Here is a 27,732-nt window from a genome sequence, read left to right as displayed (position 1 = left end):
CCTCGGGAATAAGAACTAATTCTTTTTTAAGTCTTACGTCATGAAATCAATCTTCCATCAAATATCCAAATACAAACTGTGGACTTCAAGCTGCAAGGGGGCAGTTTTAAGCTTCTTCATGAAATCCGGCATTTCTAGGCGAGTACCCGGGAAAGGAGGAGTTAAGGGGACCCACCCAGAGTCCCCGCTCCCCGTTCTTTTCACTCAATCCTCGCCCGTGCCCCTCTCTCCTTCCACCCTTCACCGTAATCGGTTTTACACCCCCAAGGATTTGAGGCATCCCTTTGGCTTTCAGTGAGGAAGTCTGTGGCAGGAGGCCCCCGAGATAGGCGGCTCTTTAGTAGGAAACCCGCGCACCTGTCTCCAGGGACGCGGGACGCGTCGTTAGGGGGCGGGGAGTGACCGCGGGGCTGGGCGGGGACAGGAGCAGACGGTTTGATTTCCGAGACCCAGGTGTGGGAAAGATTTGAACGGAGGTGGGAGGCGAAATAGGGAAAACGTCGTTTTATTAAAATGGGTGGAGTTTTTTTTTTTTTGGGGGGGGGGAGGTTATTGTTGTTTGTTCTGTTATTGTCTGGCGAGTCGCAGAACTTTCTCCAGCGCGTTGGGGTGAGAGAGGGGTTAGGGTTAGGGGTCGGGGTCGGGGTCGGGGTCGGGGTCGGAGTGGGGGCGGGGCGCGGAGAGGCGCTGGCAGGTGCGCGGGCCGGTCCGGGTTCGCTGAAAACCCCTTTGTCTCTTCGGAGCGTCACTCGCTTCCTCAGTTTACCCCAGGGCTGGCTTCCGGTCAGCCCCCGCGTCCCACCCAGGTCGCCCCTGCACGGCGCTCCGGCGGATGTCGCAGCTGGCGGGTCCATGTCTCCTGCTGGGTCGCTCCTGGTAACGCTGCTCACGGCGACCACACCGCTGTTGTAACATTTCTTCCATTGCTCCCTGGCGCAACCACAAGCTGGCGACCGCTTATGGTAAAGGCTGAAACGAAAGAGCTCTCCTCTCTTACACCGACAAGGAGGGGACGAGAAAGTACGCCGCGTGAGTCTAAGCGCGTGGGTCAAGTTCACGGTTGATCTTTAAAGGTGCGTTTAAATCAGTCATCGGGGGTCTGGCTGCGTCTCATTTTGCTAGGGCTGAACTCACACTGGGTGGCTGAACAACAGACATTTGTTTTCCTAGTCTTGAGACTAAAAGTTGGCGCTCAAGGTGTGGGCAGAGCTGAGTTTTTCTGAGCCCTGTCTCCCAGGCTACAGGTGGCCGCCTTCCCTCTGGCCGCAGGTGGCCGTCTTCCCCCTGACCGCAGGTGGCCGCCTTCCCCCTGGCCGCAGGTGGCGGCCTTCTCCCTGTCTTCTCCAGGTTGCGCCTCCTCTCATGTGGCACCAGCTGGGTGGGACTGGGGCCCAGCCTGACAACCCCATTTTAACTGTCTCCTCAAATACAATCACAGTCTGAGGTACTGGAGGTGAGAAATGTGGTGGGGGACGTAACTCAGCCTGAAACATGGACCGTTTATCAACATTTCAGATTCACTGAGAAACAAGGATTCTCCTATGTCTGTGGTTGGAAAGTGACACCGAGTAATTCAGCTGGTCATCTCATTATTAAGCACAAATTAATCATTTCACAACACAGGGAGCCTGACCGAGGTCTCAGGGCAGGGTCTAGTGGGCCCTGTTGGATCAAAGTGCAAGGCAGAGGCCTTGTCTTCAAGGAGCAGATGTTTGAACTGACAAAACTACACAACCCAAGTAACTTTTAGTTTGTCTCCATTTTCCAGGGAGTTGTTCCATCCTGGTCTTTAGTTTGTGAGTTTAGAGACTCTGTTTTCTGAGTTCTTCACAACTCGCTGAAGAAGATGCGTCAGCAGGGCTATAGTGTTGATAACATTGGGGTTTGTTTTTTGTTTTTGTTTTCTGTCCCAAAGATGCTGTTAAAATGTAATAGTTCTCTTAAAAGTTACTTTGGGGCTCAATGTTGTTATTGTTAATGACTCAGCCTCTGATTGCTAATATGTTGACCTGCAGTCTTTGTTGTGGACAGGGCTTTGAAAGTGAGAGTGACTGGGGGTTATTCTTCACAAATTGGCATTCTCTTATTTGTATTCTTTTTCAAAAAAACTGTCATTACTGAACTAGAAATTAAGAACATAAATCCAAGTTTCCTTTCAAAACAATTGTGTTTATCTTTGGCAAGAGCCACATTTTATAATAATTCATTCAAATTTATATTATATTTACATTACTTTGTCTTCCAGTAAAAAACAATTCATTACAGATAAACTGGAATTATTTTTCCTTAAAAGTTATATTCAGAGATATCCCCAAATTAAGACATAATTTTTAAATTTCAGTTAAATATAAAATGCTTTGCCTGGTGCTAAGATTCCGAGGTAAGTCAGTTCTTGCTGTAAGTGAGCTTTCAGCACAGTGACGAAGAGATCAACTCTCTCAAGCACAAAGTAGTATGTGCCTAGTGTTGTAACGAAGAACAAAGTGCAACAGAAGCACAGGAAAAAGACTGCCTTTGCCGTAAGAATGAGAGAGTATGCCGAGGACAATGTCACGCCGAGGCAGCCTCTAGGGCAGGCTCTGATGAATGTAGGCTTTTGACTGGAAGACAAAAGGAGAGAAGATTCTGAGTGGAAGGAAAAGTACAAGGGAAGGACATGCTTGGGAAAAGGGCAGGCTGCGTCCATGGAATAAGAGGGGAGAGTATGTTACAAGAGGGAGGTGGAGGGAGGATGAGCTGGAAAGGTAAACTAAGCCAGACACTGGGTGGTCTTTTCTGGAATGGTCTCATAAGTCGTCTGAAGAATCTGGGGGTCCTTCTGCACGTGGTGAGGAGCAAGCTGAGGATCGTGGGCTGGAGCTGGAGTGGGTCAGTGGTCTGTTGAAGAAAGACAGCCCTGACGGCATTTTGAAGGCTCAATATTAGAAGGATGAGGAGGAAGTTTGGAGCAGGTGAATTAGGAGGGGAGTATAGTGCAGTAAACCAGGGGAGGGAAAGTGAGCACCTAAAGGTCTGAAGGACGGTGGCAAAGGGAATCAAAGCAAGGATCAGAAAGGTCTTGGCCTCTTGTATCCACATAGCTCCACTGTTGATGGAATTACGTGAAAAACTGCTGACCCAATCTAACCCTGAGATTCTATGAGTTAAGCTTCTATGACCACATCAGAACCCTATATTCCAGGCGAGAGCATTTTCCCCAATTGTAAATACGTAAGGATGCTTCAGACGTACCTATACATATTTAAGAAGTGAGGTCATCTTGCTTATTCCTCATGAAGGGATGGTGAACTTTATTAAATGCTGTTTTCTGTAGCTGTTGAGATGGTCATATTGTGTTTATGTGATGAATCACATTTATTGGTTTGCGTATGCTGAGCCATCCTTGCTTCCTTGGAATCAAACTTGATGACAGCATATCATCTTTTCGATGTGCTGTTCTGTTGCTGGTAATTTGTTTAGGATTTTTGCATCTGTGTTCACCAGGGATAGACGTATTATACCGGTCTGCATTTTTTGTTGTTGGTGGTGTTGTGCCCTTTCCCGGCTTTGGTATGAGGGTGTTATCAAGGAGGAGTTCCTTCCTCCTTGATTTTTTGGAGTGGTTTCATTAGGATTCGTACTAGTTCTTATGTCTGGTAAAATCTGACTGTTAAGCTGTCTGGTCCTTTGCTGGGAGAATTTTTTATTACTGACTCGCTCTCATTACTTGTTACTGATCTGCTCAGGATTTCTGTCTCTTCCTGGTTCCATCTTGGGAGGTTGTGTGTTTCCAGGAATGTATCCATTTCCCGGAGGTTTTCTAGTTTGTGGGTGTAGAGTGTTTATAGTAGTCTGGAATGATCTTTTGTATTTCTGTGGTATTAGTTGTAATATCTACTTTTTAATCTCAATGTCATTTACTTACGCTCTGATCTTTATTTCTTTTCTTCTACCCGCTTTTGGTTTGGCTAATTCTTGTTTTTTGGTTCCTTGAGGTGCCACAGTAGGTTGTTACTTAAAACTTACTGAGACTTGTTTTGTGGGCTAACATATGGTTTCTCTTGGAAAATGTTCCATGTATTGATGATGAAAATGTGTATTTTGTAGTTGTTGGGTAGAATGTTCTGTAAATATGTGTTTGTTTCCTTGATCTAGAGTCCAGTTTAAGCCCACTGTTTCTTGTTTGACTTTCTATCTTGATGATCAGTCGAGAATTGTCAGTGGGGTGTTAAAGTCTCCCACTATTACTGTGTTGTTTTATATCCCTTTTCTTAGATTTAGTAATATCTGTATTATAAATCTGAGTGCTCCAGTATTAGGTTTAGGAATGTTATTTCTTCCTGTCGAATTGATCTTTTATATTATATAATGACCTTCTTTGTCTTTTTTTTTTTTTTTTTACTGCTACTAACTTTGTTTTGCTTAATATAACTACTCCAAAGTGTTTTTGGTTTCCATTTGTATGGAATATCTTTTTCCTACCCCTTTACTTTGAGTCTTTAAAATCTTTGACCCTTTGAATTAATTTGAAGCAATTAATTATATAAATGTGAGTTCTTCGCATTTACTTTCATTAAAATTGTACCACAACAAAAAAAAACATAGTCGTAAATCAAGCCACGTTGTCTTGCCTCAAGTTTGGGTCACATCTGGTTCTCATATGTAGAATAATAATCTTGAACTTTCTTCAACTCACTTTGATCATAAATATAGAAAGTCATGAGGCCCACACTCATCTGTGAGTTCTGATCATATGACCTTTGGTTGAAAAAATTTCAGTACATTTATAATTCTATGATTTATTTTATGACCTATACAACTCTATTATTTACATACAATATAATGTAAAGTGGGTCTTTTAAAAAAATTATGCCTAAATAATGAGTTATATGTTTAAATTTAAATCAATTTAAATTGATTTCTTCTTCTTCCTCCATTTAAAATAGGAATTTGCTGACTGACAATGGCAGAAAAAATCTTAGAGAAGTTAAGTATCCTTGATAAGCAAGCAAAGATAATCTTGGCCAGAAGAGCAAAGGTTTGTCAAGTATAAACTAAAATTCAATTTAATCATTAAAAAGTTAACATTTCAAATATGAATAATTTTTTAGCTAATGATACATTAACATGAAAATTTCAACTAATTTTTAAAAAGTAAATAATTACATTAGATGAAAAAGTCGTCGAAGGGGATCCTATAGAGAATTCATTTAATATACAAGAGAGCTACTAGATAGGTGCATGTTATGTTATGTATATTCACATATCAAACCTGGTTAAGATTAAAAAAACTGGGAACGGGTGCAGTGGCTCATGCCTGTAATCCTAACACTCTGAGAGGCTGAGGCAGGTAGATTGCCTGAGCTCACAGGTTCGAGGCCAGCCTGAGCAAGAGCGAGACTTCATCTCAAAATAATGGCCAGGTGTTGTAGCAGGCACCTGTAGTCCCAGCTACTCAAGAGGATCACTTAAGCCCAAGAGTTTGAGGTTGCTGTGAGCTGTGTCGCCATGGCACTCTACTGAGGGCAACAAAGTAAGACTCTATCTCAAAAAAAATTTTTTTTAAAGCAATAATTGTAGGCTCATAATTCCAGGCATCTTTCACTCAGTTTTCCTCAACTGTGATGCCTTTTATAGCTGTAGCTCAGTATCAGAATTGACACTGATGCATTGCTGTTTAACTAGACTGCAGTCTTTATTCAGTGCCCACTAACTTTTAACCTGCATTTATTTGTGTGTGCGTGTGAGTGTGTGTGGTTTTATGCAATCTTATCCCCTTATGGAATCGTGTAACTACCACCACCATCAAAGACACAGAACTTTTCCATCAACATTCAAGATCTCCCTCGTGCTGCTTCTTTGTATTTGTGGCCATACTCCCACCCCACCCCCTCTCTCTACTCATGGCAATCAATAATCTGTATTCCCCTCTTTGTAATTCTGAGAACATTCTATCAGTGGAATCATTCATTATGTAAGATTTTGAGATTGATATTTCACTAAGCATAATGGACCTTCACATTCATTCAGCTTTTTGCATGAATCAAATGCTTTATTATTATAAATAATAGAAAAATGCTTTACTGAATAGTATCCATCACATGGATGGACAAAGTTTCAGCCACTCATCCATTGAAGGGCTTTTGGATTGTTTTCAGGCTTTTGCTATTAAAAATAAAGCTGCTTTAAAAATAAATAAAGCTGCTATGAACATTTGCAGACAGGTTTTGTTTTTGGTTTTTGTGGGGTTTTTTTGTTTGTTTGTTTTGTTTTTTTTTAGATAGCATCTCACTCTGTCACCCTGAGTAGAGTGTCCTGGCATCACAGCTCACAGCAACCTCAAACTCTTAGGTTCAAGCAATCCTCTTGCCTCAACCTCCTGAGCAGCTGGGACTGCAGGCATTTGCCACCACCCCCTGGCTGCAGACAGGTTTTTATATGAACGTAAGTTTCTGTTTCTTTGGGGTGCATGCCCAAGGGTGTGATTGTTGGCGCAGTCTTTCTCTCAACCTCAAGACCTCAAGGTTTGGTTTGAGTTCGCCAAATTCTTTGGGGTTCCCTGCCTGCACCTCAGCACAGAGCTGCCTGCAGGGAGGGAGCCGAGCTCTGGGATGGTCACCTCATCTGTTCTGTCTGTTTTCTAATACCCAAAGACAATTGTTTTCCATATTTTGTGCTCTAGCTGTTTAGAAGTTAATCCCCATGGTGCTTAACCCTTTATTGGGCGAACCATATCCTTTGACTTTGCTGGCAGATTTTTCATCTATTTCTTTGCACTGTGCCCTGAGATAATTTTTTAGAGAAAAACTTTCAGCTCCTTAACTCATCCTTTAGCTGTATCCCTTTTGTTCACTCCAACTGAATAACTATTTTAACAAAGTCCTTTTTTGATTGCTTCCTTAACTCTATTTCTGGTTCATGCCACTGGTATAGAGATTGGTAAAGATGGGTGTGACCCATCACGTGTGTGGCTGCACCAGAGAGCAGGTTGGAGGGACACTCCAGCTATGGTTCCAATTACTCTGTGTACCCATATTTGCAAAATATTTAAATCTTTTCTTAAATTCTAAATTTTGGAGTTAGGAAGGAGCCTTAAGGCTCCTCTAGTCTGACACTCTCTTTTCATAGATGGGAAAATGGTGGCTCAGATCACATAGCAAAGGCATAAGAAAAGTTGGTGCATAAGGGCCTCGATTTTCAATCTAATATTTTTCCACAATTGTCTGCCACCTAAATTCTGTGCATGTGTGCACATGTGTGTGTGCATAGAGTGAGATTAATTTTTGTTCTTTCCACACAGGATTTTTCTTACATAAAAAGAACTCTTTTTTTTTTTTTTTTTACTTTGGCTTTGTTGCAGAAAAACAGACTTCAGAATGGAAGAAGAAAAAAGATTTTAGCTAAACCCCTGACGTTTGATTTTCACTTGGAATTTGAAGAGGACACCGCTGCACCCACATCTGCAGCAGGATCGAAGATCACAGAAGACAAGTTTGTGCCCCCAAATCAAAAAGTGTTTTTCATGAGTGCCCATAGCCTCAGTTTGAAGTTTTAAAACATTATATTTGTCTTAGCTTATGCAGCCTAGAGTAAATGAAATCTTTTCTACATGGCCTATTTTATGATGGTTATGAGTTAAAATATACTAGATGGGCCTTCTGAATAGTCCTCATTCATAAAATGTTTATTATGTATAATATTTCACTAATGTAGATGGTAACTACGGTTCTGAATTTTTTTTTCTGTTGTATACACTTCTGCATGAATAACTTTATTATTTGCTAATGAAAATTAGAACTTTTCTGGGATCTTCCAACAAGATTTTAAAAAAATCTTAAAATGCCTTCTCTTCCATGAAGCCATCTTTGGAGTTAGTCATTATTCTCACCTGATCTGTAATCTTGACTCCAACTTGATATTCCTTTTCTTTTGGTCCAAACCTTCAGATTTAAAAAGTAGCTTCAAGTTAAGGAAAGGTCATTTTTCTACAGTTCAGTTCTCTGAAAAACTTCGATCTCCCACTGAAAGTCACAGTCCAGGAGTGAAGCAATCACATGCTAGAACTTCAGGGCCAAATGGAAAGTCATCATGAATACTTCTTGCATTGATTGATCTTATTTACCACCACAAGCCTGAAAATGCACAGTCCAGAAAACGGTGGCATCTCTGTGCACACATGTGATTTTTTAAAAGGAGTAGGCAATATGAAGGGGACTGAGGCTTGATCACCAAAAATCAGCACAATGAAAACAAACAATAATGAATAATGAGCACTAGAATTCAAATTACCAGATGTTTTAAAGAGATGAGGTGCCAGTTTTCAATTGTTTTGAACACCACATTACAAAAGAACTATTTTTTTAAAAATAAAAAAGGATTGAGGGAAAAGAAAAAAAATAAAAGAATATCTAAACTGTTGAATGACCCCCCGTTTGTTCCTGATAAACTTCAATCACATCTTCTTCCTCCATTCCCAGTTCTTTTGGAGTATGATTATCAGCAATTCTCTGTCCTTCAAAGAGAAACCTGAGTGAATTCATTGGAACTCCCTGTCTTTGACAGTATGATTCTTTGAGTTTCTTGAGATGTGTTGTCATTTTCACTTTGAAGTGAATCTCACTGCTATCCTGTCCAATGGCTTTGAGTTTAATGTATTCCCTTCCTTCTTATCCCCCAAGTCTTCAGTTGAAGGTTTTGCCTCCTGGTCAGACATGATGACGGTGGCTTCACCCAAAGGTCTCCTCACAGCAGCGGCCTCGGGTAGGCAGAACCTCGCTCCGGGGTTTACAAATCCCACGGTTCTGAATTTTTAAAGAAAGACTTTTGTTGAGCTCAATTATAATGCCTCAAATTAGTGGCAAGATTTATTTCAAACTTAAACTTCAAGTTACTACAAGAAAAAGTGCGCCTATAAATAACGTAGCATCTCTATGTACTTAGAAGGAGAGCCTAAGATGTCGTGGGGGGTCTGGCACTGGCACTGTGTGTGTGTATGTGTGTGTGTGAGAGAGAGAGAGAGAGATGCATGATTATTCCAGGCACTGTACATGTAGAGGAGAGCCCAGGAAGAAAGTACTAAGATGCAGGATTAACAGAACTTTACACCAACGGGACGTTGATGGTACTGTGTAACCCATTCCTTCTGTGTACCAGCCCTATGTGTTAAGTGTATTTGACAGGTGAAAACTGCAAGTCTGGTTGAGGTTAAATAACTTGTCCAAGGTCACATAGCTAATAAGAGACTGGGGATAAATCAGCAAGTGTGCTCCCTAACAGATGCTCAGCCGAGGAATGAGATGCCAGACACCACCTTTTGCTGGAACCATCTTCATGAGTAATTCCTTAGGAATCCTCTGCTCAGCTTTGTGGAGGAAGCTTCCCTCCCACTCTCACACACTGAGAAAAGAGGAAAATGCCGAGTAGTCATTTAGGTCAATGACTTGCAATTCTGACATTTTTCTTTTTATTCCACTACAGTTTTCTCTTATTTAGAGGCTAAAGAGAATTTTTTGCCTCAAATACTGATGACTCTTTGTAGAATATAGGGTATTCATTGCTCCTTTTTATTCAGCTGTGGAATAAAAAGTTACCTGGTCAGCAATTCTATAGCAACAGAATAATTGCCACTCAACAACTTATTATATTAACAAAATGAAACCCAGCATAATATTCAAGTAAATTTCAAGAATAAAAAAAAGTACCCTCGGGTGGTGCCTGTGGCTCAGTGAGTAAGGCGCCAGCCCCATATACCGAGGGTGGCGGGTTCAAACCCAGCCCCGGCTGAACTGCAACCAAAAAATAGCCGGGCGTTGTGGCGGGCGCCTGTAATCCCAGCTGCTTGGGAGGCTGAGGCAGGAGAATCGCGGAAGCCCAAGAGCTAGAGGTTGCTGTGAGTCCTGTGTACATCATGGCACTCTACTGAAGGTGGTAAGGTGAGAGTCTGTCTCTACAAAAAAAAAAAGTACCCTCACTGACCTCTAACTATGGCCTTCACAGTTTGCTAGTTTTCTAAACTTTATTTTACATAATTCTTATACAAATCCCTTGAAGTAGATATTACCCTTATTTGGTATCTGAAGGCCTGGGGTTCAGAGTATTCAGTCTGCGGAAGATCATATGCAGGAGTCAGAGTGCAAGCTGAGCTCTCACTGCAAGACCCACGTCACCTGTGTTCACCACGAGGACGTTTTCCTCTGAATATCTCTGTGTGCCCTTCAAATGTATTTGAAAATACTTTAGTAAGATAAGGATAAAACATTACCTCCTCAGCGAGACTATCACAGCTGGCACCATCGTTAGAGCAGAACCCTTGACTCATTCTCATTTCATTTGGAAACAGAACAGTGCCCATTCTCACTAGTATATTGCACTGTTCTAGAAGTGCTTCCTGATGATATTAAATAACATAAGACAAAAATTTTAATTTTTTGAAAGGAACAAATACATTATTTTATAAAGATTAAATTATTATTCACTGAATAACCCAAAGAGAACAAACAAAACCCATTACAAATTTTAAGATTAGGCTGAGTACGGAGTTACATGCCTGTAATCCTAGCACTCTGGGAGGCTGAGGCAGGTGAGTTGCTTGAAGCCAGGAGTTCAAGACCAGCCTGAACAATATAATGTGACCCTGTCTCCACAGAAAATTTTTAAAAATTAGCTGGGCATGGTGGCATACGCCTATAGTCCCAGTTATTCTGGAGGCTAAGGAGAAGGACCACTTGTGGCCAAGGGTTCGAGGCTGTAGTGAGCTGTGATTACACCACTGCACACAGCACTCTAGCCTGGGTAGCAAAGCAAGATTCTTGTCTCAGAAAAAAAGAAAAAAAAAAAAAAGTAGTAGTTCAGATGAAAGGTGATAAGAGGAAGGACTCTTGGATGAGGGTGGAAGTGACAAGGAAAGAAGTGGTTGTATTTAGGATATAGTTCAAAGAAAGATCCGGTGGTATCTGCTGACTGACTGGGCGTGGGAAAGTAGAGGGAGAGAAATCAAAGGTGTCGGCGCATTTTTTGGTATAAGCCTCTGGTTGAATGGAGATGGGTGAGAAACAGGGAAGGGGGTGGAATCAGTAATTTAGTTTTGGATATGACTGAGATACATATAAAACATTTAAGTGCAGTAGGGATGTAGGCAGTGGATATATATGTATTAGGGAGTTTGGAGTCTGGACTGTAAATCTGGAGACATCGGCTTATGGACACTACTGACAGGTGTGGGCTGGGTGACATCGACTAGGAGTGAGTATCTGAGGCCTAAGGACTCTTTCGTGGTTGCTCTAGTGTTTAGGCTTCAGAGACATTATTTAAATAATTCCAATACCTTTCTTCCATGCCATCAATAGCCAGTTAAAGAATGGAGGAGGAAAATCCGTGTCTGCCTTAAATAAATGCGGTGATCATTTCTGGTATCTGAACTGTCCCTAACTCCATTGCACACTTCAGTTCAGATCTGGTAATGTCCCCAATATCTCATTGACTAACTTCCAGCATATTTCTCTGAAAAGATTAATCTGCTTGTGAACAATAGCTTCTCGGAGTGTCCTTAATCCTGCACTTCAAATGATTATCACTAATATTTTTAGCTCTTGCTCAAACAGTACCAATCTTGTGCTATAATAGCATTACTACAACCTCTAAATCTATGTAACTGGACCTTCACCATATTTCTCCAAATTTATTTCTTAGACTTGTCTTATAAATTTTCTGATTATTTTAATTTAGATTCATTTTTATTTCTTCTAGGTATACCCCTCTCAAATGTGAACCTGAATCTATAAAGAGTGATATCAACAAGTCAAATTTAAGACCACAATGTGTTCAAAGAAATATAGAAAAACCAGGAAGTAAGTCAATGGGTAATGCTTCAGGAAATTTACTTCTACTGTAATTAATGGGTGCTTTTATTTATTTTATCATTTATCAATGTGCATCTTTAAAGTTCTTAATTCGAAAGCATTTGTTTGAACTATAAGAAAGAATTTACTAAGAAGAGGTCTTAAATATCATAGTGAACAACTAATACAACTCACAAAATAAAAATGTATTTTCATGCTTGTAGGGTTTTTTTCTGGAAAGAATATTTCTGAGTTTCTTTTTAGCTCAACTCTAATAATTTCCTCGTTAACGTTTCTTAAAAAGTCAAGAATGAGTGGCTTGCTTAATAGAAACTTACTTTCGGCATTATAAATTTCTGTGTCCCTGAGATAGGAGCCAGCGTTTTAGATTCTCAGAGGATCTGAGTGTTCTGTGTAGCCTTATTTTTCTTTCTCCAGCTTTGTCAGACACTCACCCAATGGCATTGCCCTCACCATTCTCCCTGGCTGGGCCTCCTTGAGGCCATTTTGCCCCGTATGGACTCATTTCTCTGTTATTTTCCATAATCTAATTTCTCAAAAGATTTGATTCCATGCGCTGTTACATCTGTCATTTGCTTTTAGAATGTATTTCCTGGGCTGCTCATTATCTTTGAGTGTGTGCTAGACACTACTTGGAAAATATCCGTGTGAACAATTCGAGAACTAGGGTGCTAGCACCATACTCCAGAGAGGATTTTCTACTCTTTAAGCCGGGTATCTGAGGTAGTACTTGTCTAAACTTACCTCAGGCCACCTCACAGCCAGGCTTTACTCCCCTGGGACGCCCAGGTCGTGGTGCTTCTCTGCTCAGGAGCCATCTGTTCTGGTCTACTCTTACTCCAAGGTTGTGCGCCTTGGGTCCCAGGTGAAATGAATGTGTGCTGGTGGAGGTCAGGGAGAGAGGGAGGAGACATAGCAAATATCCCACCTGCGGTCAGGTTTTGATTTTTGTTCCACTTCAAACTTGAAGTTTCCAAAGCCTGACTTCACTTTCACATGATAGATACCCTGAAGGCACGAGTGGCTTTGCAAGTCAGGCTCACTTCCCGGAGTTCTCTCCCTTCTCCTCCATCTATCCTCCAGCTCTATGATGCTCTTTAGATCTTTTTTTTTTTCTCTTTTGAGACAGATTCTTGCCCTATCACTTGGGCTAGAGTGCCATAGCCTCAGTCTAGCTCACTGCACCTCAAACTGCTGGTTTCAAGTGATCTTCCTGCCTCAGTTTCTCCAGTAACTGGGACTACAGGTGTCCTCCACAACGCCCAGCTAATTTTTCTATTTTTAGTAGAGACAGGGTCTCACTCTTACTCAGGGTGGTCTCAAACTCCTGATCTCAAGGGATCCTCCTGCCTGGGCCTCCCAGAGTGCTGGGATTACAGGTATGAGCCATCCCATCCAGCCTTTATTTATATTTTAAAAAATATTTCACCCAGCCTTTTCAGATGCGTTCAGCAGGAGGACATGGCTCCACAGTGACAGCAGAGATCTCTACTCCATGTTTTTCTGAGGTCACAGTGATCTTTTAGAGTAGACTGGTCATCTCCTGAGTGTCTGCAGTGGCTTCTCGCTGCACAGTGTGAAACTTGCACCCTACAGGATCCTGTGCTCTGGCCTTCGCTTTGTTCAATGTTGTCCCCGCCCCCAACCTTCACTTACACCACGTGTGCACTGGCCGTTCTCTGTCCAGCTGCTGAAAGGCCTCAGGGAGATGTGCTCTGTCACTCCTTCTTCACACTGGCCACCCCAGCTGCAAGTTCCAGCGAGGTGTCATCTGCGCAAAGAGGCCCTCTCTGCTCACCCTGTCAATGACACATCCTCTGTGGGCTGTCCCTCACCAAAACTATTTCCGCACAGCATATTTCCGTGCATAATCACTCGCTCTTTTGCTTTTTCACTTGTTTATTTTTGACTAAAATGCATGTGTCATGAGGCAAAGTAAAAATTCTAGAGTCTAGCACCAGTGCCTCCCATGGAGGACGTGACCAGCAGATACCTGTGAATGAAGAATTACCAAACTCCTTGTGAAGTTTGCTATGTGTTGGCGGGCACGGGGCTCTCACCTGTAATCCCAGAACTCTGGGAAGCCAAACAGGAGGATCACTTGAGCTCAGGAGTCCGAGACCAGCCCGAGCAAGAGCAAGATCCTGTCTGTACTAAAAACATAAGCATGGTGGTGGGCACCTATAGTCCCAGCTACTTCAGAGGCTGAGGTAGGAGGATCACTTGAACCCAGGAGTCTGAGGTTGCTGTGAGCTATGATGACGCCATGACACTCTAGCTTGGATGACAGAGTGAGACTCTGTCTCCAAAAAGAGGTTTGTTACATGTATTATCTCATTTAATCCTCATGGCATTTCTGCAAGATAAGTACTGTTATTACCAGTTAACAAGTAAGGAAAATAAGACTCAAACAGGCAAAGTAATTTTACTCAAGCTACATGACTCGCAGAATAGATGGGATGTGGACTCAGGCTATCTAATTACAAAGTTTGCACACTTGACCCCTCTACTATACTTACTTTTAAAAAATCCAGTTGGTGATAATTCAGATTAATAAAACTCATAATGGGGGATGGGAAAATCCAGATCGAAGGAAATATTTTTCTTTTTAAAGGAATTAACCAAAGGATTCCTTTGAATAACACATATGATTCTATTTTATTTAGAAATCCATTATTTTCCAAGAAGATACACTTTTTTGTAGAATAGAAAATAATTGAAAGTTATAGTCTATTAATTGAAATTCACTTTTAGGCTCAGCGCCTGTAGCTCAGTGGTTAAGGAACTAGCCACATACACCAAGGCTGGCGGGTTCGAACCTGGCCCGGGCCTGCTAAACAACAAAGACAACTACAACAACAACAACAACAAAAATAGACATTGTGGTGGGCACCTGTAGTCCCAGCTACCTGGGAGGCTAAAGCAAGACAATCACTTAAGCCAAGAGTTTGAGGTTGCTGTGAGCTGTGACGCCATAGCACTCTACTGAGGGCGAAATAGTGAGACTCGGTCTCAAAAAAAGAAATTCACTTTTAAGGCAGATTTTTCTAGGTTAGATTTATCTCTAAAAATGAAAACAATGAATATATAACCAAATAAGATAGTTAAACTACATTTCTGAAAAGTTTATTACCAGTGAGTAAAATGCTTTATGGAGTTTAATTGGAAATAATTTAATAGTATGAAAATATTATTGTTTGGATTTGTTTCCTTAGAGCCAGTGCAAGAACATCTAAAATCAAGACCTATTGGACCTTTTCTTTATCTTAAGGACACAGATGAGGTAAGTTTAATTTGTATACTTCACAATTACTTAATAGAAATTCGAATTAGCCCTAAACATGTTATAAATGTTTCTATAAATGAAAAAATGCAAGTAAATTTTAAGATTCAATAAGATAAAAATTTGAAGTAACTTCATCTCTTATGACATGCAAAAGTTTATGTATGGGGACAGTAGGGAAGAATCTATATTCTTTGTTGGAGAAACTTCAGTATGATAGAAAGTATTTATTGAAAATGATCATGAATACCAGTTATCACAAAGTCAGTTAAGACACAGGATCATGAAAAACTATACATGTTTAACAAACATTTCACCTTATTTATAAGTCCAGTTGCTAATCTTTTAATGGATAACAATGCCATTTTCTTGAGCTTGCTATAGTTAATCAAGTCATATAATTACATTAGCAATGACCATAAACAAGTTTATAACCAACACCATTGACTTTTTTTTTTATTGTTTGGGATCTATTGAGGGTACAAATAATTAGGTTACACCGATTGCATTTGTTAGATAAAGTCTATCTTATAATTGTTTCTTGCCCCCAAGAGGTGTGCCCATCCCCCAACACTATTGACTCTTGATAATCACTGGAGCAGAGGTTCACGACAGGCTGAGAAGTTATTGACTCTTGATAATCACTGGAGCAGAGGTTCACGACAGGTTGAGAGTTATTGACTACCCTTGAGCATGAAGGTGTGTTGGACCAAGGAACCAGAGAGTTAAATTGATAAAGAGAATGAGTGAGGGAAAATCATTTAAAAGAGTCTGTTAGGTGTTAAACTACTTGTTAATCCTCATTATTGCTAACATAGACAAAAAAATATAAAGAAATACATATTTAGGTCTATAATAACTATGACAATTTTTGTTGCATATTCCTGCATTTTATACTTTTTAAAAATATTAACAGAATTCACTGTCCAGATTATTAGTTTCGTCCTTATCTAAATGGCTTATTTAGGTTCATTTTTAAATGAAAGCTTCCCGAGAAATATACATGCTAATATCATAATCATTTCACTCATCATTAAACATTTACTAGCATGTTATATAAAACATGTAACGTCCATATGATCTTAAAAATTAAATTGTACAGAAAGGCTAATAAAAACACATGCCTTTCCATCCTTACTTCCTTTTCTAATTTTCTCTGTTACTCACCTGGGCTAGATTGTAGGGAGGTCATCATAACTCCCTGCAACCTCCAACTCCTGACCTCCAGTGATCTCCCACCTCAGCCTCCCAAAGTACTAGGATTACAGGCATGAGCCACCACACCCGGCCCCTGTTCTTTGTTATAAGTTGGCTCTTTTTCATATTGCTTTGCCGTAGTTATGAACAGATCTTAGCAGGTGTACTCACAGCATGGCCCATCATACTAACTCAGAACTCCTCCCCTTTATAGCCAAAATCTCCACTAGTTCCCCCATCTCCGTTCATCCTGACTCCAGAAAGACCTTTGTCCCTCAATAATTTCTTGTTTAACTCTTATGAAATATTTCTTAGCCAAATATAGCATCTCCACATCTTCTCCATAAATCTTCAAGGTAAGAAGTGTTGAGGGGGCCAGACGTGGTGGCTCACACCTGTAATCCTAGCACTTGGGAAGCCGAGGCAGGTGGATTGCCTGAACTCATGCGTTCAAGACCAACCTGAACCAGAGCAAGACCGCATCTGGAAAAATAGCTGGGCATTGTGGCAGGCACTTGTGGTCCTAACTACTTAGGAGGCTGAAGCAAGAGAATCACTTAAGCCCAAGAGTTTGAGGTTGCTGTGAGCTGTGATGCTACAGCACTCTACCGAGGGCAACAAAGTGAGACTCCATCTCAAAAAAAAAGAAGTGTTGAAGGACTAAACCAAAGCAGTAGCAGTGAGAATGAAGGAGGGTGCTGATTAGGAGGAAATCAAACCGTCAGACGTGACAGAATTTATAAGTGACCCTGGGGTGCTTAGAGTGATAATTCCCAGGTTTCTTGTTTGGAAAACTGAATAAATAATGTGCCATTAACTGAAATTTCATGAAGTTTGATGTCTTATATTCACTATCATTTTTCTGATTTCCCCTAGCATTTCTTCTTTGAGTTATGGACTCTTCAGAAGTGTGTTACAGAGTTTTGAAATCCTGGGAGTTTTTCCAGTTGTTGTCCTGTTACAGATTTCTAGTTTAATGCCCCTGTGGTCAGAGAGCATACTCTGCAGGATTTCAGTCCTTCTGAACATTTACTGAGGCTTGTTTCAAGGCTCATGGTACAGTCTGTTTTATTGAAAGTACTATGTACTCTTGAAAGAATGTGTACTTAGCAGTTACATAGCAGAATTCTATAAGTATATAAATATATAAGTACTTTTATAATTGTAAAGTATATCTTTGTGTTTTGATATGTAAATTGTAAGTTTACGTATAAAATAGGTCAAGGTGGTCTTCAGATCTTAGTTTCATTCAGTTGTCTGTGTCTTTACTGATTTTTCTAATCCAGTTATATCAATTGTTGAGATGATTACAAAACTACCCGTTGCTCCCTTTGATTCTGTCACTGTTTGAATCATGTATTTTGGAACTCTGTTATTTGCTGCATATATGTTTATGACTTGTATGTATTCAAAAATATTTAAAGAACCAGACGGCTCTTAGTTGTCATAATTAGCTATCACAAATATGAATAAAAAAGTATAAATTATTTATTAATATACACATGGGAAGAAATCCTTTGTAAGGTAGCTTTGTGTGTTTCCTGTGTTTAGGTCGGGAATTCAGAGCCCTTGGGCCTTCTGTATTCACAGCAGAAACAAGCCTTCGGGAGACCACAAGGCCCCACTGTCTTTCCTCCTGCACTTAACATTCAGTCCAATGCTGGTAAGACAGAAAAAGACTCTTTTTTATTAACAGGTGTGCAAATCGGGCATTCATATTGCAATAAATCAAAGCTAACTGTGTCTAATTTTAGGGTATAAGCATTAAAAACATCTTTAATTTTTAAATTAAAAATGTAAAAGGAATTCCAGCCTTTGATCATACGGATATTTCATAGTAATTCATGACTTCGTGACACCTGAGGACTATTACATAAAGGGTCCCTGAGTGTAGCATATCAGGTCTTTCCAGCCTGCTATTCTGTTTCTTTAAACTGTCTACATTACACTGATTCAAGTCATATTTAATGGGCTGTTTCATTTTATGTGGTCTGATTTATTCTGTTGTCTCTGCTCAGGACGTAAGTCTCCACCCGACAAATTCCTGTTTATCTTTTATAGTTAGGAGAGTTTTAGCAGCAATTAGAAAATCTAATGGCCTGTAAAAGAAACAATAAAGATATTTCTTCCCTCAAATAATAAGAAGCCCATCAGGAGGGCAGCTGCACCGCTGGTTAATATAGGGGCTTCATGATGTCATCAGGTGTCTGGCTCCTCCAGGGAGTTCTGTAGGTAACGGAGGGGCGTGGAGGGGCATGGAGGAGCAGCCCCGGTCACCACGCTCTCCTGCAAGGCTCCACGCAGATGGCACATCATCTCTGCAGTGTTCCCTGAGAGCAGAGGCAGGGTGTTCCATTCTTTCAGCAAAACAATCGCTCTTTATAAAATGTCTTGAGTCTCCCTACAGAAGCATTTTATACTTTTTTTTATCAAAGTCTCAAATTAAAACTTCTGGGAAACTTGTAACATAAACACAAGTTTATCCTGGTCCAATGCATAACAAAAGAAGAAAAATGGAGACAAACGTTATTAAATGGTAAGTAGGGGCTCAGTGCCTGTAGCTCAGCGGCTAGGGTGCCAGCCATATACACTGGAGCTGGCAGGTTCAAATCCAGCCTGGGCCTGCCAAACAACAGTGACGAACTACAACCAAAAAATAGCTGGGCATTGTGGCAGGCGCCTGTAGTCCCAGCTATTTTGGGAGGCTGAGGCAAGAGAATCGCTTCAGCCCAGGAGTTTGAGGTTGCTGTGAGCTATGACGCTGTGAGCTATGACACTATGGCACTCTACCCAGAGCGATAGCTTGAGACTGTCTCAAAAATAAATAAATAAATAGTAGGACGCTTTATCCCAGACTCAGAGAAAATCTGCCATGTTTTATAATATGAAGCACTTGGAAAGAATATTCCGGAAATCAATGCACAGTTTCATTTCCTGTGAGAAAGGAACCACATTGAAATAGCCAATAGGTGTTAGAATTTACCCTGAAACCCCCCTGTGAACCCCTCAGCATAAAGAAGAGCTTGTTATCAGTGCCAAGTGCCAGGTCCCAGGCAGGCAGGAGGCGTCTCCCCGGGATTCCCTTCCTCCCTGCAATCACCAGCTTTCCACGCCTGGCCTGCGCTAGCAGCATTATGAGAACAGCGTGACAAGCATAGCTACTCCTTCCTTTTCTTGGCTTCCTTATTGCTTTAGATGCACTCAGCGAGGGCGAAAGCCTCTGAACTTGGAGGAGAAAGGTCTTGAAGGAGGTTTGACAACAGAAGAGACAAAATGTGATTTCCATAACAGCTGCAAAGCTAACTGTGGAATGAGGAAACACCACCTTAAACAACTCATGGGCCTTGAGGCCGTTTTTTTTTTTTTTTTTTTACTAACTTCCTCGCTAAACTGACTCGCTTACCTCAAGAAAGAGGTTAAAAAAAAACAAGAAATCCAAGTGACACCTCATACGTAAATAGAGTAACCCCCCACCCCCCCACCCCATCACCATCGCCTTAGACACAGTCACGAAAAGGTTTCACAAAATACACGAAGCACAGACTAAAAAAGATCCCTGACTGCTCAGGGCGTCAGCTTCTTCGCCAGCCTGCTCAGGAGCTGAGTGCCTAACTCAAAACATGAAGAAGCAACGCCAGGATTTACCTATCAGTCTCCAACGGGAGCATTTAATAGGACCCAGTACTTTGGGGGGCAAGACACGATTGTAAGAGGGTCTTTACCTAACAAATGCAATCAGTGTAACATGGTTTCTTGTGCCCTCAATGAATCCCCAACAATAAAAAAAAAAAAAAATAGTACCCAGGTAAGTTTGGAAGACATGTGTCAGAATTTTCGATTATTATCTTTTCAAATGTAGATTCTTTACCACTTTCTCTATTTTCTTCTTCCAGAACTATTAGATAAATGTTAAAGCCTTTTTTAGTCTATCTTTCATGATTTTTAATTGTTATTTCATATTTTTCTATATCTCTCACTTAAATCCGGGCTTATATTTGTCCAAAAATAATAGGAGTAAATTTTATTTGTATACTTTTCCCCATTTAGAAACATTACAATTTTAGCACAGTCATTTTCCTTTCTTAAAATGGGTATACATTTGGGGGGGCACCTTCTGTATTTTTTATGTGTTTCAGAATTTTCAAGGGTTCCCTCTCTCTCGCTCACGGTGGCTCACTCTTTCTCTTCCAGAAGTTTTTCAGTTGCCACTAATCAGTCCTCATGACCCGCAGGCTGGACCAGATGATAGAATTGTGACTGGGGCCAGGGAAATAGCCGACAGTGGTGGACTCAGACATCCAGCCATTGTGTGGTTTGATTTAACTCTGTGTTACTCAGTTGGGAGTGGAAAGGAGAGATCTTTAATCTCCCTTCATAAACTGGCATTCTCTGCCCAGCCTCTTGTTTCAACTGGTGGACCTGTTTTCTCTCACTTGCCTTTCCCGTCCCTGCAGATGGCATCTGCCCTGTTATGGAGGCCAAAAACCTAGAAATAATTTTTAATTTCTTTGGACTCCACATCTAATCCACCAGTGCATACAATGAGACCCACCTCTAAAATATAAACTGAAGCCAGCCGTCTCCCAGCTCACTGTGCTGCCGCCTTGCTCTCACCCTCCCACAGGTCTCGCCGAGACCTCGGCAGCCTTCCCACGGTTACTCCGCTGCTGCTCTCGCCCTTCACACTGGCCCTGACCACCACTGATTACCATCCCTGAGCCGGCAGAAGGATCTCTCTAAAGCATAAGTTAAACCACTTCACTGTTGAAAACCCTCCCAAACTGCTGTTTTAACCAGAGTAATATCTTAACTCCTCTCCGTGGCTCATGACCTGGCCCTGCTACCTGCCTCCTCTCACTCCCCGCACCCCCACAGCGCTGGCTGTCCGCACGCCGGCCCCTGTCACACCAAGACCCCACACTTGCTGTTTCTTCTGTGGGCTGTTTCCCCCACTCTTTACTTGGCTGTCTCCTTCTTTTCACTTAGATTTCAGCTCAACTGTTCCCTTCTATTGCCTCCTGGGTGAAGTGCCAAGTTTATGTTCCTCCATAGTTACTTTCAAGTATGTGGAGTTATTTTATATCCGTATTTGCCAGTCGGTTTACTAGTTTATCGACTGTTCCCTTCCTCTAGAAGACAGCTCCTCCCAGTGCCCTGGGTACCCTGCTGTGCTGGGGGTTATGAGGGTGCTGGAATGTTGGGCCCTCGGCCTCAGGGTGGCCTGCACAGCAGACTCAAGAATTTATGCCCCTGTACTGTACAAATCCTAGTCATTGGATTGTTTGCCACAGTGTGGAAAAGGTTAGGAGGCTCTGCACCAGGATATAAACTACTTGAGGACCAGGCAAAAGCTGAAGTGGTTGCTAATTAGCATATGTGAATGGGAACACTTAAGAAAGTGGAAAAATGTTAACCATTGTGATGAAAATGTGTCAAATGGTCTATGAATCGAGTGTATGATGCCCCATGATCATATCAATGTACACAGCTATGCTTTAATAAAAAAAAAAAAAAAGAAAGAAAGAAAAAAGTCAGCCGGCTAAAAAAAAAAAAAAAAAGAAAGTGGAAAAATGGTGGAGTGAGGATCAGCCCTGTTTGGAAGAGGTCAACCTTGGAGCTGCCTTCATGCCAGGTGAGTCCCATCCTGACTGATGTTGGCTGACTGGCTTCCCTTCGCACCGACGGTGTTTAACTGTTTGAGCCTTCCTACTGGGTAGTAATGCTTTCACGTGTAGGAAAGATTTGACAATTTAGGAATGCCTTTATTCCCCCCAAAATCTCCGAGACCGCCTCTATGTTTGATGGGTCTTGGCCAAACATTAGAACTTGAGCTCATTCTTTTCCAGTTGTTGTTCACTCTGGAAGCGTTTCCTGAGTAGTCCTCCAGATGGGGCACTATACCAGGTGCTTTCCATGTGTTATTTTAAATTATAAAATGTCTTACACGCGGTATTTTTAAAATGTTGTTAGCATATATGTGTCTTTTATGAAGGTCTTTTCTCATTTCAGCTCAAATTGAAAAGGAAACGAGGAAATCATTGGATTCTCTCGGCCATTTAGAAGATTATGTAAATAAAAGGTAATTTAACATTTTTAGTTATTTTATTCTGTTCAATGATGTTTCTAGTAGCATACTTTCTACCTTTTATTTTATAATAGGTAAGAATTAATTTATTCTGCCTTATTACTTTTTTCTGAATTAAGTAGAAATTTTATTTCCAAGCTCCTCAAAGATTATTACAAACACAAGTAATGCATCCTTCCAAAAGTGTTCCCATTAAATCAAAGGCACATCGTCAAAGTAGAACACTTGTGATGTTATGAATTATTTTAGGTTGTAATATTTTCACATTTTGTTTTTGACCGTTTACAAGATTCTGTAGGTCACATATTAAATGTTTTTAAAGATAGGAAATAATATAGTATTCTCTTTTAAGTACAACTACGAGGAATACAAGACTGATTCTTCTTCATGTACACAACAGGGACAACCCAAAACACAACATGACATTAATCTTTCCAAACAATTTTGCTAAGAAACAGCTCCCATGCTGAGCATTAAAATTAAAACTTCTCATTTAGACAAATCAAGACATCATTTGATTAGAAAAATCTGTCCTTCTCCCTCAAGTTTTACTTTCTCATCTTCATTTAGAAATTGTAAATTCATGAGAAAAGAATGAATTTAGTTATGGCATAAACATTTTTTGTCAGAAAAACAATTACAAATATTCAATATTGTGAACAAAAAAAAAATACATTTTCCTTCCTAAAATGTAAACATTCAGTAAATAAAACACGCGTGTCATTCCAGGCGTAGAAACACCAGTAATTCATTTACGAAAGATGTGCATTCTGGTATACTTGGTGGTTAGGTTTTAGCATAAGCACAAAGCACTTCACTAAAAAAACCTGGGGCCATAATTATTTAAAACTATATTCCTTCACTTTGTTTCCTTATTTTAATAGAAATCCATCAATTCCTGTAGCTTTTTGGCTATAGGACCAGGCCGTAGGAAAAGGATTGAAATATCTCAAGGAATCTGGCTAGGGAAAAGTGTTTTCTTGAGACTGAGGGCAGTGGTTCATTGCTTTCAGAGGGCTGCTTCCCGGAGTCTTCTGAGTAAAGCACAGGGTCTGGCTACTCCCGCTTGCACTTCTCACTGGTGTGCTGGAACCCTCTGATCTCCATCATGCCCTTTGTCTGTCCTTAGACGAGGCCATCCTTCCCTCATCCTTGCAAACCTTTCCATAGGTTACCTCAGCCTTGCAATACTAGCCCCCCGCAATCCCAAACCCAGCATCTGTGTTCCATGAGAACCAGAGGAGCTCAGAATAAAAACCACATCCTCCCTCTGCCTAACCGCAGCAACGCTGGGGCCACCCTATGCTGCAATGAAGCTGCCCCATGAAGCTTCACCCAGTATTTCAACAAAGGGTGCAGCAAAGATCTCTGTCCTTGGTGTGCCCCCCAACCCCCACGATACACCCCAGACTCAAAATCCAAAGAGGCACACATATCATCCCCTTTCTCCTACCTCTTTTTTGGCTGTTTTCTCCAGGAAGGGCAGGATGGGAGCTCCGGTCAGTCTGAAGGTCCACGGGAGGGAGCTCAGTGCAGATGTTAGCAGCGGCGTCCAGGGAGGAGGGGGCAGACGAGCGTCCACAAGCTGAAATCAGCCCTATAAATGTCTCCCTGGTCTTGTGTTTATTTTCAGAGGAAAATTTCCACAGACGAATGATTTTAATACACAAGAAAAAAAATCAGTCCGAAATTATAAATTAAGTAAGAATCATTCAGTAAGAAAGAAAAGTTTACTCCCCTTGTGCATTGAGGATGAGCTGAAAAATCCAAATGTCAAGATAATCAGCATTCGCCCAGCAAAGACAGTGACTCCTCAGACGGTAATAAGAATGTCTGTTATTGCTGAGTAAATATGTGGACTCAGGGTTGTTCTGTCTCAACTCAGATAGGGCCCGCTCTCCTTAATAGTAATCACCCACATGTTCCAGTGACTGGAATCTCACATAAATCCTTCTTACCTCTTAGTTTTCTGTGCCTTACTTTCTCATCTTCCCAGTAGCTCGGACTATAAGTGTCCACCACAACACCCGGCTATTTTTCTTGTTATTGTTGTCATTGTTTAGCAGGCCCTGGCCAGGTTCAAACCTGCCAGCCCCAGTGCATGTGGCCGGCACCCTAACCACTGAGCTATGGGCGCCGAGCCTTAATGCTCTTTTTAAGAACCACTCCCCTCAAACTGGTGTTTCCTTTGCACCAGCTGAATTTCCTTTTTCTTTATGAAGAAGAGATTTAAAAATTTGTTTGATTATAAAAGGAATATAAAACAAAAGCATCTTTTAAATGTCTGGACCATGTGTTCATTTTTCTAATAGTCGGTGTTAGCTGTTTCAGCCAGAAAATACATTTAGGCTATTTAGGAGCCCACAGAGTCCCTGGGAAAGCTACAGAGACAGTCTGTCTTGAAGACTACCTTGCTAGGATCACACAGTTACAGCCCAGACTGCTCCCCGGGGCCATGCCGTGGGCACAGGCACAGACTACACCTCAGTGCTGGGCAGAGGACACTCTCTGTAAGACCTTTGCCACTGCTGCCCTTGAAAGCCAGACAGGGCTCCTGGTCCCACCAGAGCAGTTTGCACAACGAATTGTCACAGTGCTAGCTTTTTCTGAACAGAGAGTTTCACAGGTAAATGTGATTGGCAGAGCCTGGGTTACACACCTACACCTTAATCCCCAAAAAGCTCACAAAGATAGTTTCTGCCTCTATCTGAGGGTGTATGAACTTATAAAGGTGGAAAATTCCTTACGATGTTGAACAGACTAAAGATATGATAAACGCCCATTACTATGGCTCAGTAGGTGACACTGGCACCCGTAGCAGGTTATAAAACTCAGTGATCATCTTTCAGTCATCACAGGTATCAACGGTCCTTTCACACTAAGTTCACTAATGTGCAATCACCCAAGGTGTCATTAATTATGTGTTTAATGAAAAGTAATAATTATTGACTTAAAATTTGCAAACCATATGCTAATAATATGCATGTTTGACTAGTTTCTTAGAAGTTAATCCTTTTGCCTTAATAATGGAAATGTGGGGCGGCGCCTGTGGCTCAGTCGGTAGGGCGCCGGCCCCATATACCGAGGGTGGCGGGTTCAAACCCGGCCCCGGCCAACCTGCAACCAAAAAATAGCCGGGCGTTGTGGCGGGCGCCTGTAGTCCCAGCTACTCGGGAGGCTGAGGCAAGAGAATCGCCTTAGGCCCAGGAGTTGGAGGTTGCTGTGAGCTGTGTGAGGCCACGGCACTCTACCAAGGGCCATAAGGTGAGACTCTGTCTCTACAAAAAAAAAAAAAAAAAAAAAAATAATGGAAATGTGAAGACAGTTTGCAGAGTAGCTCGTACACACAGATTTTGCTATTATTGTGATTTTAAACAATGGTCTATTTTTAAGTCAATCTATGATGACTTTGGCTATTTTATTTGCCAGGGGTTGCTGTTGGGATACAATAATAAGTAAAGCATTTATAGAGATAATTTTAAACTTTTTTTTAATTAAGTCAAATACACGTAGATCATGAATACATTCATGCATATGTGGGGTACAATATGCTGATTGGTTTTTTTTTGTACAATCTGACATGGTTAGATCAAACCAATCAACATAGCTTTCATTTATTTGATTATTGTGCCAAAACATCTATGTTCTACACTTCTACACTTGACTTGTACCCTTGTCTAATTTTAAACTTTTTTTTTTTTTTTTTTTGCAGTTTTTGGCCAGGGCTGGGTTTGAACCCGCCACCTTCAGCATATGGGGCCATAACCCTATCCCTTTGAGCCACAGGCCCCGCCCTAATTTTAAACTTTTTGAATCATTTACTAGAACATCCAGACTTTGTAATTTCGGTTTATAGTCAGTTATGTCTCTTACCACATTTAACTCAATCCATATGTTTGGTATACTTTTTGATTTCTAGAACATGGAAACTAGGGCCAGGCATGGTGGCTCACACCTATAATCCCAGCACCCTGGGAGGCCCAGGCAGGCAGATTGCTTGAGCTCAAGAGTTTGAGACCAACCTGAGCCAGACCCCATCTCTTAAAAAAAAAAAAAAAAAAAAAAGGAGCTAGGTGTTGTGGCGGGCACCTATAATCTCAGCTACTTGGGAGGCTGAGGCAAGAGAATCACTTGACCCCAAGAGTTTGAAGTTGCAGTGACACCACAGCACTCCACCAAGGGCCTCAAAGTGAGACTCCGTTTCAAATAAATAAATAAATAAATAGAACGTGGAAACTTAAGACATGCCAGAATAATGTTCTATCCTACCAACCACCTATTTTCCAATGAAAATACCTCAAACATTTAAAAAAATGTATTTATGCTTTCATATTCCACTTTATTTCAAAGAAGATTTAAGAAAGACAAAAGTTCCTATTTTATCCCTAACACCTCTCTAGACCATTAAGAAGGGAAGGAAGCCTCCCATATGGATAAGTCCATCCTTCTTGTGTGTTTCAGTGCTACTATGGTGCATATTAAATACTTCTATGTGGTCATTTTTAGAATATTTACAATTTTATTTTCATGTTTAAAAACATAAGTAGTTTTCTTGCCTCAATATTCTTACGACTAAGTACTTTTTTCTTTAATCAACAGAGACCAAGTGACACAAATCCTCTGATTTTCCACGACACAAGATACGTACAAAAGTTACTCTTGGCAAAAAATAGATTTTTTCCTCATCCTTTGGAAAATGAAAACATTTACCCACGTAAAAGAACAAATTTTGTTGTAGAAAGAAATTGTGAATTCTTTAAATCTTTATTTGGTGATCTATCTATTACTCCTTCCAAACCGATAAAAACTCTGCCTACAGCAATAAGGAGGGGTATACAAGACATACCTTTTGAAGTGCAATATGGAATTACAGATGATAAACTGAAGAAGAAAATTTATAGGCAAACCTTAGAAAACCAGTCCTGGAATACACTCCATAACGTCGCACAGAATTTTTCCATCCTAACAAAACAAATTGTGCATTATCTTGATAAACCTGCTATTCAAGAAATGAGTGATAAAACTGGAACATTTGGAAGAATGTTTTCCACAGCAAAACCAACAAACAAATTCATTGCCTTCCCTGTCAAACATCACTCGAAGCCTTTTAAAAATATGCATGAACTAAGCAACGTAACCCCATTGGATGGCTTGTTGAACTTGTCGAGTGAAGATTAAAGGCTTCATAAAGTATCATGTATACAGCGAAATTTAGGTGACAAGACACAAACCAAGTTCCAAGATCATAGAAAAAATTCTTATGCAAATAGTAATGTTCTAGGGGATAGTATCAGAAAACAAGGCGTAGAAATTGGAGTTATAAATCAACA

At 40.9% G+C, this 27,732-nt stretch overlaps 1 protein-coding gene and 1 pseudogene across 4 annotated transcripts; one reads left to right on the top strand and one right to left on the bottom strand.

The window, feature by feature from the left end:
- The first annotated feature begins 532 nt into the window (after positions 1–532).
- C5H1orf141 (chromosome 5 C1orf141 homolog) lies at positions 533–27,582 on the top strand. 3 transcript variants are annotated; one of them, XM_053592602.1, is made up of 10 exons: positions 533–609; positions 789–1,029; positions 4,926–5,017; positions 7,340–7,470; positions 11,725–11,825; positions 15,053–15,120; positions 17,869–17,980; positions 22,327–22,396; positions 24,036–24,222; positions 27,002–27,582. In XM_053592602.1, exons 3-10 carry the CDS (start codon positions 4,943–4,945, stop codon positions 27,578–27,580), a joined length of 1,323 nt encoding a protein of 440 aa, XP_053448577.1. In that variant the 5' UTR covers positions 533–609; positions 789–1,029; positions 4,926–4,942; the 3' UTR covers positions 27,581–27,582. The 3 variants fall into 3 exon arrangements, with proteins under 3 accessions (XP_053448577.1, XP_053448575.1, XP_053448576.1); XM_053592600.1 differs by having other exon boundaries at positions 789–1,073; XM_053592601.1 differs by having other exon boundaries at positions 567–609; positions 807–1,073.
- LOC128586612 (small ubiquitin-related modifier 1-like) lies at positions 7,735–8,767 on the bottom strand (annotated as a pseudogene). Its single transcript, XR_008380268.1, has one exon. The product of XR_008380268.1 is annotated as a small ubiquitin-related modifier 1-like (transcript).
- Positions 27,583–27,732: the final 150 nt, after the last annotated feature.

Source organism: Nycticebus coucang, chromosome 5 (genome assembly GCF_027406575.1).
Source record: "Nycticebus coucang isolate mNycCou1 chromosome 5, mNycCou1.pri, whole genome shotgun sequence".
Lineage (NCBI taxonomy): Eukaryota > Metazoa > Chordata > Mammalia > Primates > Lorisidae > Nycticebus > Nycticebus coucang.
Note: the sequence above shows the minus strand (reverse complement) of the source record. Positions and strands in the feature narration are given on the sequence as shown.